Source organism: Scyliorhinus canicula, chromosome 26, assembly GCF_902713615.1.
Source record: "Scyliorhinus canicula chromosome 26, sScyCan1.1, whole genome shotgun sequence".
NCBI classification, from domain to species: Eukaryota; Metazoa; Chordata; class Chondrichthyes; order Carcharhiniformes; family Scyliorhinidae; genus Scyliorhinus; species Scyliorhinus canicula.
Genome location: NC_052171.1, coordinates 20,248,324 through 20,262,808, shown reverse-complemented (window position 1 = coordinate 20,262,808; position 14,485 = coordinate 20,248,324). Strand labels below are relative to the sequence as shown.

The window sequence follows — 14,485 nt, the reverse complement described above, 5'->3', positions numbered from 1 at the left end:
GCAAATTGATGTTAACTTAATCTCCCTCCCTTTATTTGCATTCTGCGTGGTTTGCTGGTGGTGGTGTGACGCCCCCCGCTTCTTTCCTCAGGAGCTGGGAATGTGACCCAGAGCAATGCACTCACCTCGCCCACTGAAGGGATGGAGGCCACATGGCGACCACTGTGCACAGAGCAAGATCCCTCAACGAGCCGTGCGATGTAGAGCAGGGATTCTGTTCCTCGGGGTGTCTGTTGAGTGGTCAGGACATTGCTCTTTTGTTGTTTCAGTCAGAGAGAGCAGACCTCAGGTTTTGTCACAGATGGCACCTCTGCCAGTGCCGCACTCTGTACCATCACAGCTGAGTGAGGTGGGTGTTGGGGACCGTTACTGCCTCCAGTGTCTCCCTCCCCACCCATTCTTCAATAGCCTCAAACTCTGCTAATCCTGATCGCGTTTCCCCTCTCTGCCCCCAAATGAAGAGAACTTGAACCTCATTGAAATCTGAGCCTTAGTCTTCCCAGAAGTAGAACATTTATTTTCCAATAATACTAATGTTGTTGTGAAGTCATCGTTAAACCCAGGAGAGGAAATGGAAACGTAGCAGCTCGGTTCCATGTGGTGATGGGGAGTGTGACATGGCAATGTTGAGGATGAAGGCAAGCGCTGTTGCTGGAATGGAAACCAAAGTGCTGAGCAGGTTTGAAGTTTGTCTTCCAGTGTTGGTGCTACCTGAGAGACAGGGTTCAGGGCAGCAAACAGCGAGTGGCGACCAGCTGACAGAATGGCGATGCGGACATTTAATCTGCCAATCCTCTAACATTGAGAGCTTTCGGAAGCAGGGGGACTGGGTGGGTGAGTGAGAGAATGTGTGTTATTGAGCGAGAACCAGGCCCCACGCCTCCACCAGGTTTGAGCCTGCCTGGGAGGCGGCTGGTGTGTGTCATACTCGGCTCAAGGGGGGAGTGAAGATGTGAAGTAAGAACTCGACAGGCCTATGGACAGGGCGCTCGGAGTGGCGAAGGAGTTGTGAGGTTGGTTTTGCAGAGCATGGTCTTGCGAGAACCCGGTTCAAAGCTCTCTTGGGCAACTTGCTGAGTTTTAATTAGACCAGGCAGCTGACTTCCATTTGGCTTACGGTAAAGGGAATGGAGAAATGAAGTGACTATTGCGGAAAGTCACCTTGGACGGATTGTCCTTCGAGAATTGGTAGGTGAGTGTGGGGTGAGTAGGTTTTGGTGGGGTACAATATTGGCAGCTCTTACGGGAACGCTGATGAAGTAATGAAGGTAGCAGAGATATGCCAGCAGTTCGCAGCCACCAAGCACACGTTGCAGCACCTCGGCCTTTGTTTATTAACATCACGAAAATCAAACCCAAGGGATCAGGATTGTGTGGAACAGATGTAAATGTCAAGTATCACCCAGTGAAGGTTGGAATAAGCAAGCTCCAGTGGCTTGGAGAGCTGTGCCAGTGTGTGTGTGGGAGAAGTGAGTTCAAATCCCAGGAAGGATTTTAGCCGGGTGCCCTTGTGTTTTCATCGACAGTCCCGGAGGCGGCAGAGATGTTAAATATAAGATCCAGACGTTAGGAAAGCATGGAAGGCAGCGTGGCTGAAAGGATGCACACTCACCTTCCTGCGATTTGGGTGGTATGGAGGAGACAGGTTCAGGACTAGCTGCGGGTAGTCAAGTCAGAGCTGAAGGTGGTGTTAGGGGTAGAGTGGACAGAGGGAGTCAGAGCTGAAGGTGGTGTTAGGGGTAGAGTAGACAGGGAGTCAGAGCTGAAGGTGGTGTTAGGGGTAGAGTGGACAGAGGGAGTCAGAGCTGAAGGTGGTGTTAGGGGTCAGAGTGGCAGAGCTGAAGGTGGTGTTAGGGATAGAGGGAGTCAGAGCTGAAGGTGGTGTCAGGGGTAGAGTTAAGCAGGGGACAGAGTGGCAGGAGAGGAGGAAGGTGTGACAGGACCCTGCCCGCCTGGGAGAGTTGGAAGGAGCGCAAGCTTAAGGGCAGGGTCCTGGAGAGAGGCCAGAATCTGGAATTGAGGGAGCCCTCATGGACCCCCCCCCGCCAAAAATCCCTATAAGGCGTTGTGCCCTGACCCGGGAACTGTGAAGCAGCTACTTTATTATTATTACTTTCCTCCCCTATCCATTTTTGCCTCCGTCCTCCACCTTTTCTGGCCTTCCTCCAAAACCACCACCCCCCCTCACTTCGGCTCTAGGACCCTGCCCTTAAGCTTGCATTCCGTGCTCCTTCCAACTCTCCCAGGCGGGCAGGGTCCTATCACACCTTCCTCCTCTCCTGCCACTCTGTTCCCTGCTTAACTCCACCCCTAACACCACCTTCAGCTCTGACTCCCTCTGTCCACTTTACCCCTAACACTACCTTCAGCTCTACCCCCTAACACCACCTTCAGCTCTGACTCACTCTACCCCTAACACCACCTTCAGCTCTGACTTGACTACCCGAAGCTAGTCCTGAACCTGTCTCCTCCATACCACCCAAATCGCAGGAAGGTGAGTGTGCATCCTTTCAGCCACGCTGCCTTCCATGCTTTCCTAACGTCTGGATCTTATATTTAACATCTCTGCCGCCTCCGGGACTGTCGATGAAAACACAAGGGCACCCGGCTAAAATCCTTCCTGGGATTTGAACTCACTTCTCCCACACACACACTGGCACAGCTCTCCAAGCCACTGGAGCTTGCTTATTCCAACCTTCACTGGGTGATACTTGACATTTACACCCGTTCCACACAATCCTGATCCCTTGGGTTTGATTTTCGTGATGTTAAGAAACAAAGGCCGAGGTGCTGCAACGTGTGCTTGGTGGCTGCGAACTGCTGGCATATCTCTGCTACCTTCATTACTTCATCAGCGTTCCCGTAAGAGCTGCCAATATTGTACCCCACCAAAACCTACTCACCCCACACTCACCTACCAATTCTCGAAGGACAACCCGTCCAAGCTGACTTTCCGCAATAGTCACTTCATTTCTCCATTCCCTTTACCGTAAGCCAAATGAAAGTCAGCTGCCTGGTCTAATTAAAGCTCAGCAAGTTGCCCAAGAGAGCTTTGAACCGGGTTCTTCAAGACCACGCTCTGCAAAACCAACCTCACAACTCCTTCGCCACTCCGAGCGCCCTGTCCATAGGCCTGTCGAGTTCTTACTTCACATCTTCACTCCCCCCTTGAGCCGAGTATGACACACACCAGCCGCCTCCCAGGCAGGCTCAAACCTGGTGGAGGCATGGGGCCTGGTTCTCGCTCAATAACACACATTCTCCCACTCACTCACCACATCCCAATGCAGCTGCTCAAATTAAAAAGAAAAAAAATTTACAGTACCCAATTCCTTTTTCTAATCAAGGGGCAATTTAACACGGCCAACCCTGCACATCTTTTTGGGTTGTGGGGGGGTGTGACCCACTCAGACATGGGGAGAATGTGCACACGGACAGTGACCTGGGGCCGGAATCGAACCCGGGTCCTCGGTGCCATGAGGCAGCAGTGCTAACCACTGCGCCACCGAGCTGCTCAACTCTTTGTGACTTCAATCCCCCCCCCCCCCCCCCCCCCACACACCTACCTCTTGAAAATGGCACCTGACTGTGCAGTCTCTACCGCCCCCAGTACATCACCCTGGGTCGCACCAGCTCAACCCACTTTTTCCTCAACTGTAAAAATCTACATTGCAGAAAGAGGCCATTCGTTCCATCGAGCTTGCACTGTTCCCCCAAGAGATCCCACCTCCACCCTGTCCCCAGAACACCACCTAACCGACACATCTTTGGACTGTTGGAGGAAACCCAAGCCGACATGGGGAGCAGTGCAGACTCTGCACAGTCGCCCGAGGTCGGAATCGAACCCTGGGTCCCTGGAGCTGTGAAGTTCCAGAGCTGCTCCAGCAGCAATGACCGACACCTCATAAAGCAACTAGCTTTCTGAAATGAAAAAATGAAAATCGCTTATTGTCACGAGTAGGCTTCAATGAAGTTACTGTGAAAAGCCCCTAGTTGCCGCATTCCGGCGCCTGTCCGGGGAGGCTGGTACGGGAATCGAACCGTGCTGCTGGCCTGCTTGGTCTGCTTTAAAAGCCAGCGATTTAGCTGAGTGAGCTAAACCAGCCCCTTTCTGTTCCCCACACGGGGAAAGGGGTCCATTCACGTCGCGGAGACCACCCAGCAAAGTATCCAAAGCTCACCACGGCCAACCTCCCCGCCTTTGAGAAAAGACACTCAGTAAAACTGCAACACACAGCCACCGGCTTGAGAAACAGTCTGGTGTTTATTGCTGGTACAATTTAGTTCACTGACAATCAGCTCAGACAGACTGAGTGAGTGTGCAGGGTGTGTGTTTGGAGCGAGCGTCCAGATTAGGAAGCCACGTGGAGAGCACTGTTACCATCAGTCAGGTCCCAGGAGGCTGGGGGATAAACCACTGACTGATTCACCAAGTAGAAAGATATGAAACATTTCTGGTCAAACCCGCTCATGTCACGAGTGCAATTTCAATGCAAGTGGAGAAAAATAAATAAATAAACATTAATAAAGTCCACGCAGGCTGGTCCAATCGGAGCCACAGTTCCCGAACTGTATCCAAATTTTGTCACCGACGATTCATACTGTCAGCTGCTGGAGGCTGCACGCCTCACCGAATACCCAGAGGGGCCTCCATTGACGATTCTTTTCATGTCGGGAAACATTCATGTATTCCTTCCAGCGGTTTGCCCACAAGGTGGAAGCTCTGGACAACTGGTCCCACCTCCCACAGCCCCAGGGAAGCCTCTCTTCAGTGCCTCATGCTGCTCAGGAAGAAAACCCAGCCTCCACAGGACGTCAAACCAACCTCGACTCTCCGCTGGAGGGCACAGCGAGTCCACCTCATTTCAGTGCTTCCCCAACGAGGGATGATGAGGCAAAAACTTCTCCGCAAACCAGTGACTGAATGTGAAAAACAACAGGGGGGGGGCGATCATAGCTCCTCCCTTGGCCCATCAGTGTTAGTGCTATTGTTATAAGATTCAACGTCCACATCAGTGGTGCGTTTGTTCGAGGCTGACTCCCAGCGTCTGGTAGATTTCCTTCAGGATTAACAGTGCGGTGTCCTCCGATTCCCTAGAGGGGCAGACAAGAGGCTTAACTCCGGCTCTGAGGGAATGGCAACAAGTGACAGTGAAGGCAAGAAAACGCGCGTCTAATTGTTCAGCGAAGCAGAGGCTCGGTGGACCACCTGCCAACTCCCTGGTCCTCGTTCCGCCACTGCGTCAACTTGTCGGCAGAAGAATCAGCTGAGGAGGCATTTTAGGGTGGAAGGGATGTCGGTGCTAACGCCGCTGTGCGAGAATCATGGGTTTGAGCTTGGGGGGGGGGGGGGGGGGGGGGGGGGGATGGATAGTGTATACAGGAGGCAGAGGGAAGTGGGGCTGGTCAAGGTGAGGATTTTGTATTTGGAGGAAGGGTTCACCAGTCTGGAGGAGCTCAGGGAGAGGGTAGAGCTGCCGAGCGATAGAGAGTTCAGGTATCTACATGTTCGGGACTTTGCACGAAAGGTCTGGAACGAGTTCCCTAGATACACCCTGCTGTAGCGACTGCTGCTTCCGGATGTGGAAAGGGAGGGAAGAATTGGGGATATATACAAGTGGCTGGGAGAGCAGGGAGGCGAGCGGGTGGTGAAGATCAAGGAGAAATGGGAAGGGGAGTTGGGAATGGAGATCAATTGGGGAGTGTGGAGTGAGGCATTGCGAAGGGTAAACGGGGTCTCCTCCTGTGCAAGGTTGAGCCTGATACAGTTTAAGATGGTGCACAGGGTGCATATGGCTCGGGCGAGAATGAGTGGGTTCTTTCAGGGGGTAGCAGATGAGTGTGAGAGGTGTGGGCGGGGGCCAGCGAATCATGTGCACATGTTTTGGGGTTGTGAAAAATTGGGAAGATTCTGGGCGGGAGTGTTCGTGGTTTTAGCCAGGATAGTGGAGGAGGGAGTGGACCCGGACCCTTTGGTGGCGATATTTGGGGTTTCAGAGAAGCCGGAGCTCATGGAGAGGAGGAAGGCCGATGTCTTGGCCGTCGCCTCTCTGATTTCATGGCGGCGAATTTTGCTGGAGTGGCGGTCGGCATTGCCACCGGGGGTAGCAGCACGGTTGGGTGGCCTGTACGGCTTCCTGCAGTTAGAGAAGATAAAGTTAGAGTTAAGGGGCTCTTCTATGAGGAAAGTTGGGGGATGTTTGTGACCGTGTTTGAGGGGCTGTTCGTCGCAGGGGGGGGGGGGGGGGGTGAAAAAGGGGAACGATCTGTACAGACTGTATAGTTGATTGTTGGGAAGCATGTTTCGTGGGGCGTTTATTCGCTGTAACCTACTTTGATACATGTTTGTAATAAAATACATTTAAAAAGAAACTTGTTGCCAGAAATCCGGCTCAAGTCGACAACAACAGGCACTTCGCAGCACCTGTCAACGCAGAAATGTGGAGCCCAAGGCAATTGTCAGAAGTCTACACCAGATCAAATTGGACGGCAGTGCAACACGAGAACATCTGGGGAGGCGACAAAAATTAAAAACCTTGATGGAGGGAGAGGGTCAGAAACACCAACCGGGGGGGGGGGGGGGGGGGGGGGGGGGCCAGAGGAGAGGTTCCTCCAGAACATGGGTCTGAGAGAGCTGTAGGTACAGCACCAATGGTAGCCTGTGTGGGGGGGATGGGAGCATGGACGCAAGTCCATATAAATGTCATCCGCTGCATTTGCATTGTGTATCTCTCCACTTGATCCACCAGAACAGCGTAACAAAGGAGAACGTCTTGGGGCTGTTTCTCGGGGAAGAACCCATTTCCCTGAACGCAATGATGTTCCACTGCACTCACTCCCTCGGAGAACCCTTTAACACTGACCACAGGGACGTGGTGGCCGAGATTGCCAAACGTCTCGCCTGGCCCCATGTTTTGATAGTGACTCCGGGTCACCCAATGTCTCCAAACTCCCAAATTAACCGTCAGACCCAATTCTTGCCCCCCCCCCCCAATCTCCCAGCCCATTGCTCCCTTACCAGTAGCAGAGGTGGCTCTGCAAGGCAAAGAGATACTCGTTGAAACTCTCGATGGGCTTTTCCTGCAGCACATAATCGATGCGACGGCCACCGTTTAACCTTCCAATCTTAATCTCCTCTTCCTCTTCCTCCTCCTCCTTCTCCAGAGAGCAGCTACTGTCCGACTCCAGAACAGCTACAAGGAGAAACTAGCAGGTCAAACATCAACTCGTCTTCACACATGTCCCGAAACATGTTCATGTCCCGAAACGCCCCACGGTGCACGTCTCCCGGCAACAGTCGAAGTAGCAAACCAGACCACTGGCCAGAGATTTCAGGTCAGCTGGCCAAAACGTTGGTCAAAGAGATCGGTCCCGGGGGGGGGGGGGGGGGGGATAACGAGGCAGGTTGTTGGGAGAACTGGAGGGATGACATTCCGGGACTTGGGAATGAGGCCACTCGAGGCACAGCCATCATTGGTGAAGCGATCATCATTGGGAATGAGGAACAGGCCACCATTGAGGGAGCTCAGTTATCTCCAAGGGTTGTGGGGGCAGGAGGAGGTCACAGAGGGGAGGGCAAAGGGCCGCGGAGGGATTTGAAAACAAGGTCATTGTGAAACCTGGATGTTACTTGACCAGCAGCCAGTGTAGGTCAGTGATCACAGGGGGTGTCCGGGATCCAGTGCAGGTAAGTAATCCCGGGGAGGGGGGGGGGAGATCCAGTGTAGGCCAGTGATCCGGGGGGGGGGGGGTCCAGTGTAGGCCAGTGATCCGGGGGGGGGGGGGGGGGGGGGGGGGGGGTCCAGTGTAGGTCAGTGATCCCGGGGGGGGGGGGGGGGGGGTGTCCAGTGTAGGTCAGTGATCCGGGGTGGGGGGATCCAGTGTAGGTCAGTGATCCGGGGGGGGGGGGGGGGGATCCAGTGTACGTCAGTGATCCCCAGGGGGAGGGATCCAGTGTAGGTCAGTGATGCCGGGGGGAGAAGGGGGGAGATCCAGTGTACGTCAGTGATCCCGGGGGGGGGGGGGGTCCAGTGTAGGTCAGTGATCCCCAGGGGGAGGGATCCAGTGTAGGTCAGTGATCCCCAGGGGGAGGGATCCAGTGTAGGTCAGTGATCACAGGAGGGATCCAGTGTAGGTCAGTGATCATAGGGGTGAGCGGGATCCGTAGGTCAGTGATCACAGGGGGGGTGTCTGGGATCCAGTGTAAGTTAGTGTTCCCTGGGGGTGAGTGGGATCCAGTGTAGGTCAGTGATCCCCGGGGGAATTCAGTGTAGGTCAGTGATCCCAGGAGGGATCCAGTGTGGGTCAGTGATCACAGGGGGTGAGCGGGATCCAGTGTAGGTCAGTGATCACAGGGGGTGAGCGGGATCCAGTGTAGGTCAGTGATCACAGGGGGTGAGCGTGATCCAGTGTGGGTCAGTGATCACAGGGGGTGAGCGGGATCCAGTGTGGGTCAGTGATCACAGGGGGTGAGCGGGATCCAGTGTAGGTCAGTGATCACAGGGGGGGGGAAGGGATCCAGTGTGGGTCAGTGATCCCAGGGGGTGACCGGGATCCAGTGTAGGTTAGTGATCACGGGGTGTGAGCGGGATCCAGTGTAGGTGAGTGATCACAAGGGGTGAGCGGGATCCAGTGTAGTCAGTGATCACAGTTCGTGAGTGGGATCCAGTTTAGGTCAGTGATCACGGGGGGTGAGCGGGATCCAGTGTAGGTCAGTAATCACAGGGGGTGAGCAGGATCCAGTTTAGGTCAGTGATCACGGGGGGTGAGCGGGATCCAGTGTAGGTCAGTGATCCCAGGGGGTGTCCAGGATCCAGTGTGGGTCAGTGACCACAGGGGGTGAGGGCAATCCGGTGTAGGTGAGTGATCACAATGGGTGTCCGGAATCCAGTGCAGGTTAGTGATCACAGGGGGGTGACCGGGATCTACTGTAGGTCAGTGCTCACAGGGGGTGTCCAGGATCCAGTGTGGGTCAGTGACCACAGGGGGTGAGGGCAATCCGGTGGAGGTGAGTGATCACAATGGGTGTCCGGAATCCAGTGCAGGTTAGTGATCACAGGGGGGTGACCGGGATCTACTGTAGGTCAGTGCTCACAGGGGGTGTCCAGGGTCCAGTGTGGGTCAGTGATCACAGGGGGTGTCCAGGGTCCAGTGTGGGTCAGTGATCACAGGGGTATGAGCGGGATCCAGTGTAGGTCAGTGGTCACAGGGGTATGAGGGCGATCCAGTGTAGGCCAGTGATCACAGTGGGTGTCCGGGGTCCAGTGTCGGTCAGTGATCACAGCGGGGGGTGAGCGGGATCCAGTGTAGGTCAGTGATCCCGGGGTTGGGGGTTGAGGGATCCAGTGTAGGTCAGTGATCCCAGGGGGTGTCCGTGATCCAGTGTAGGTAAGTGATCGCAGGGGGTGGGCAGGATCCAGCGCAGGTCAGTGATCCCAGGGGTATGAGGACGATCCAGTGTAGGTCAGTGATCACAGTGGGTGTCCGAGATCCAGTGTGGGTCAGTGATCGCAGGGGGTGTCTGGGATCCAGTGTAGGTCAGTGATCCGGGGGGGGGGGTTCCGGGATCCAGTGTAGGTCAGTGATCGTTGGGTGTGTGGGATCCAGTGTGGGTCAGTGATCGCAGGGGGTGTCTGGGATCCAGTGTAGGTCAGTGATCCGGGGGGAGGGGGAGGGTTCCGGGATCCAGTGTAGGTCAGTGATCACAGGGGGTGTCTGGGATCCAGTGTAGGTCAGTGATCCGGGTGGGGGGGGGGGTTCCGGGATCCAGTGTAGGTCAGTGATCGTTGGGTGTGTGGGATCCAGTGTCGGTCAGTGATCCCAGGGGTATGAGGACGATCCAGTGTAGGTCAGTGATCACAGTGGGTGTCTGAGATCCAGTGTGGGTCAGTGATCGCAGGGGGTTTCTGGGATCCAGTGTAGGTCAGTGATCCGGGGGGGGTTCCGGGATCCAGTGTAGGTCAGTGATCGTTGGGTGTGTGGGATCCAGTGTGGGTCAGTGATCGCAGGGGGTGTCTGAGATCCAGTGTGGGTCAGTGATCGCAGGGGGTTTCTGGGATCCAGTGTAGGTCAGTGATCCGGGGGGGGGGGGGTTCCGGGATCCAGTGTAGGTCAGTGATCGTTGGGTGTGTGGGATCCAGTGTGGGTCAGTGATCTCAGGGGGTGTCTGGGATCCAGTGTAGGTCAGTGATCCGGGGGGGGGTTTCCGGGATCCAGTGTAGGTCAGTGATCGTTGGGTGTGTGGGATCCAGTGTTGGTCAGTGATCACAGGGGGTGTCTGGGATCCAGTGTAGGTCAGTGATCCGGGGGGGGGGGAGGGGGGGGGGGGTTCTGGGATCCAGTGTAGGTCAGTGATCACAATGGATCGACTGGGGAACAAAGACGTGGTGAGGGTAAAAAGCCGGACAGCAGGGGGTTTGAATGATCTGACGTGTATTGAGGGTAGAGTCTGGGACACCAATCAGAATGTGTGGTGAGGGGATAAAGGAATGGGTGAGGAATTCCGTAGCTGATCAGCTGGGTCGGCAGGGAGGTTCAGCGATGTTACAGGAGTGTACAGAGGCAATCTTTGCGAAGGCTCAGATACGAGATGGGAAGCTCAGTGCCAGCTGTACCGGGTCATTGAAGCAACACTTCAGGGCTGGCATTGCTGACATTTATCCAGTGTCCTGGATAAAGTGGATTAGTGGAATTTTTGGAGGACATTACCAGTGCAGTAGATAACGGGGGGCCAATGGATGTGGTATATCTGGATTTCCAGAAAGCCTTTGACAAGGTGCCACACAAAAGGTTGCTGCATAAGATAAAGATGCATGGCATTAAGGGTAAAGTAGTAGCATGGATAGAGGATTGGTTAATTAATAGAAAGCAAAGAGTGGGGATTAATGGGTGTTTCTCTGGTTGGCAATCAGTAGCTAGTGGTGTCCCTCAGGGATCTGTGTTGGGCCCACAATTGTTCACAATTTACATAGATGATTTGGAGTTGGGGACCAAGGGCAATGTGTCCAAGTTTGCAGACGACACTAAGATGAGTGGTAAAGCGAAAAGTGCAGAGGATACTGGAAGTCTGCAGAGGGATTTGGATAGGTTAAGTGAATGGGCTAGGGTCTGGCAAATGGAATACAATGTTGACAAATGTGAGGTTATCCATTTTGGGAGGAATAACAGCAAACGGGATTATTATTTAAACGATAAAATATTAAAACATGCTGCTGTGCAGAGAGACCTGGGTGTGCTAGTGCATGAGTCACAGAAGGTTGGTTTACAGGTGCAACAGGTGATTAAGAAGGCGAATGGAATTTTGTCCTTCATTGCTAGAGGGATGGAGTTTAAGACTAGGGAGGTTATGCTGCAATTGTATAAGGTGTTAGTGAGGCCACAGCTGGAGTATTGTGTTCAGTTTTGGTCTCCTTAGTTGAGAAAGGACATACTGGCGCTGGAGGGTGTGCAGAGGAGATTCGCTAGGTTAATCCCAGAGCTGAAGGGGTTGGATAGACTGGGACTATACTCGTTGGAATTTAGAAGGATGAGGGGGGATCTTATAGAAACATTTAAAATTATGAAGGGAATAGATAGGATAGATGCGGGCAGGTTGTTTCCACTGGTGGGTGACAGCAGAACTAGGGGGCATAGCCTCAAAATAAGGGGAAGTAGATTTAGGACTGAGTTTAGGAGGAACTTCTTCACCCAAAGGGTTGTGAATCTATGGAATTCCTTGCCCAGTGAAGCAGTTGAGGCTCCTTCATTACATGTTTTTAAGGTAAAGATAGATAGTTTGTTTGAAGAATAAAGGGATTAAGGGTTATGGTGTTCGGGCCGGAAAGTGGAGCTGAGTCCACAAAAGATCAGCCATGATCTAATTGAATGGCGGAGCAGGCTCGAGGGGCCAGATGGCCGACTCCTGCTCCTAGTTCTTATGTTCCTTTGCTGTGAATCCTCAGAGCGGCTCGCGGCTCAGTGTCTCTCTCTGCTCCTGGGTCGCTGCCGGTTTCCAGCTTCGGTCGACGTACCCCATGAGCAAGGTGAGTGAGGGTGCGGTGGGGGGGGGTTAAGGAGCAGAGGGAGTCCCGCTCACCTTGCTTGTCCTTGACCGAAGGCTCATTGGCTTGCGGACTGGTGGCGCTCGGTTCCGGCAGCAGCTGTGCCGTGGGCAACCTGGTGAACGACTGCCAGGCATTCCTCAGGGAGCAGAACAAACCATTCTTTAGGTCGGAACCCATCCGTGTCAGACTGTCCTTCAGTTCTGTTTGCATAAAAAGAAAGAAAGTGAGATGAGGGGAGGAAGAGATAGAACAGTACAGCACAGAACAGGCCCTTCGGCCCTCGATGTTGTGCCGAGCCATGATCACCCTACTCAAACCCACGTATCCACCCTATACCCGTAACCCAACAACCCCCCCTTAACCTTACTTTTTAGGACACTACGGGCAATTTATCACGGCCAATCCACCTAACCCGCACATCTTTGGACTGTGGGAGGAAAGCGGAGCACCCGGAGGAAACCCACGCACAGACGGGGAGGACGTGCAGACTCCGCACAGACAGTGACCCAGCCGGGAATCGAACCTGGGATCTCTGCTCGTGTTAGTTTCCAGAGACTGGAATGGTAAATCAGCATTTCCGATAAAGCGTTTCGCAAACGAAAGAGATTTTCTGCTCAGGATTTTACACCCGTTCTCTCTTCAAAGGGGCATTTAATTCTTTCAAAGAACTGTCCATTCTCGAGTGTTGGGCCTGGATTGAACGGGTTGAGAACAGGCCTCCTGCCTGTGATGTTGTTCACAATGACCCGCGGACTCATGCTCCTCTTTGCTCAGGCAACATGGAGCTGAGACAGAACGTCCCATCCGGCAGAGAGGAACCTTCGAACCCTGCTTCCCGAGGAGGCCGTCACTACCGGCAGTGACTGCCGAGGCCGGCAGAGGGGTGGGTGCAGGGGGAGTGGGCTGTCACCGGCTCCCAAGGGGCAGCGCCAGCCCTCACTAACCCGAAGCCGGGACAGGGGCTGCCCTGACTACAGAAGGGTCCATGGAAGCTGGGAGAACACGGACCAGGTGGGTCACGTGGGGGAGGGGAAACAATGGTATTTGGCTGGTGCTTTGCACGGGTCAGACAATGACGTGATGGGCCAAATGGCCTCATTCAATTGATTCTACATTTCCAACACGATACTTTTCATGGTTCCATCTCCGATTCAACATTTAGAAACTTGAACTAACGGTGAGGAGAGATAGGAAATCGCTAACTGAACGTGGTCAGCTCTACCTCTGATTCAAAAGTCTGACCCAACACCCAGTGTGGGAAAGGCAGGGGCGGCGAGGGTCCCTTACCCAGGTGCATTCTCTTCCTGCCCTTGTGATGAGGAATCAACATCGGCTCCAATTCCAGGTCCGGCACAATCATGGGTTCAATCCTGTAAGCAACAGGGTCAAACTGCGGAGGGAGACAGAGAGAGAGAGAGACAGCAAAACGGTCAACACCACTATGGGTCAAACACACCAGCTCAGTGCACCCCAAACTGCAATCCGCGGGGGTCTCCCGGGGGGGTGGGAGGGGGAACGGGACAAGACAGGCTCATGCTGCAGAGGTGGGCTTCAGGGAAAGCACAGACAGGAGCGAGATGGGACGAGAGGGTCTCGGGACAGAACTCCAGAGCGGGAGGCCAGAGGGTGGGGGCACCCCGAGCTGCCCTCAGAGCCCCTGGACTGGCAAACAACCACTGCAGGCTTCTGGGAAAGGGGGAGGAGGCCCTGAAGTGAGAGAAAGAGTGGAGTACACGTGCACATGAGGGGAAGGTGTGAGAGGGGAAGGTGAGTGTGAGAGGGAAGGTGTGAGCGGGGAAGGTGTGTGTGTGAGGGGAAGGTGTGAGAGGGAAGGTGAGTGTGAGAGGGGAAGGTGAGTGTGAGCGGGGAAGGTGAGTGTGAGCGGGGAAGGTGAGTGTGAGAGGAAGGTGAGTGTGTGAGGAAGGTGAGTGTGAGAGGGGAAGGTGAGTGAGGGGAAGGTGAGTGTGTGAGAGGAAGGTGAGTGTGAGAGGGGAAGGTGAGTGTGTGAGGGGAAGGTGAGTGTGTGAGGGGAAGGTGTGAGAGGGAAGGTGAGTGTGAGAGGGGAAGGTGAGTGTGAGCGGGGAAGGTGAGTGTGAGAGGAAGGTGAGTGTGTGAGCGGGGAAGGTGTGTGTGTGAGGGGAAGGTGAGTGTGTGAGCGGGAAGGTGTGAGAGGGAAGGTGTGTGAGAGCGGGGAAGGTGTGAGAGGGAAGGTGAGTCTGAGAGCAGTGAAGGCGAGTGTGAGAGGGGAAGGTGAGTGTGTGAGGGGAAGGTGAGTGTGAGAGGGGAAGGTGAGTGTGAGGGGAGGGTGAGTGTGAGAGGGGAAGGTGAGTGTGAGGGGAAGGTGAGTGTGAGAGGGGAAGGTGAGTGTGTGAGAGGGGAAGGTGAGTGTGAGGGGAAGGTGAGTGTGAGAGAGGAAGGTGAGTGTGAGGGGAAGGTGAGTGTGG

General features: G+C 54.4%; 1 protein-coding gene across 1 annotated transcript; it reads right to left on the bottom strand.

The window, feature by feature from the left end:
- Positions 1–4,244: 4,244 nt before the first annotated feature.
- On the bottom strand, positions 4,245–13,576 carry LOC119957288 (phospholipase DDHD2-like). Its single transcript, XM_038785123.1, has 5 exons — positions 13,569–13,576; positions 13,329–13,480; positions 12,074–12,241; positions 7,019–7,193; positions 4,245–5,094 (listed from the first exon to the last, which is right to left on the bottom strand). Exons 1-5 carry the CDS (start codon positions 13,574–13,576, stop codon positions 5,013–5,015), a joined length of 585 nt encoding a protein of 194 aa, XP_038641051.1. The 3' UTR covers positions 4,245–5,012.
- Between the last annotated feature and the right edge of the window lie 909 nt (positions 13,577–14,485).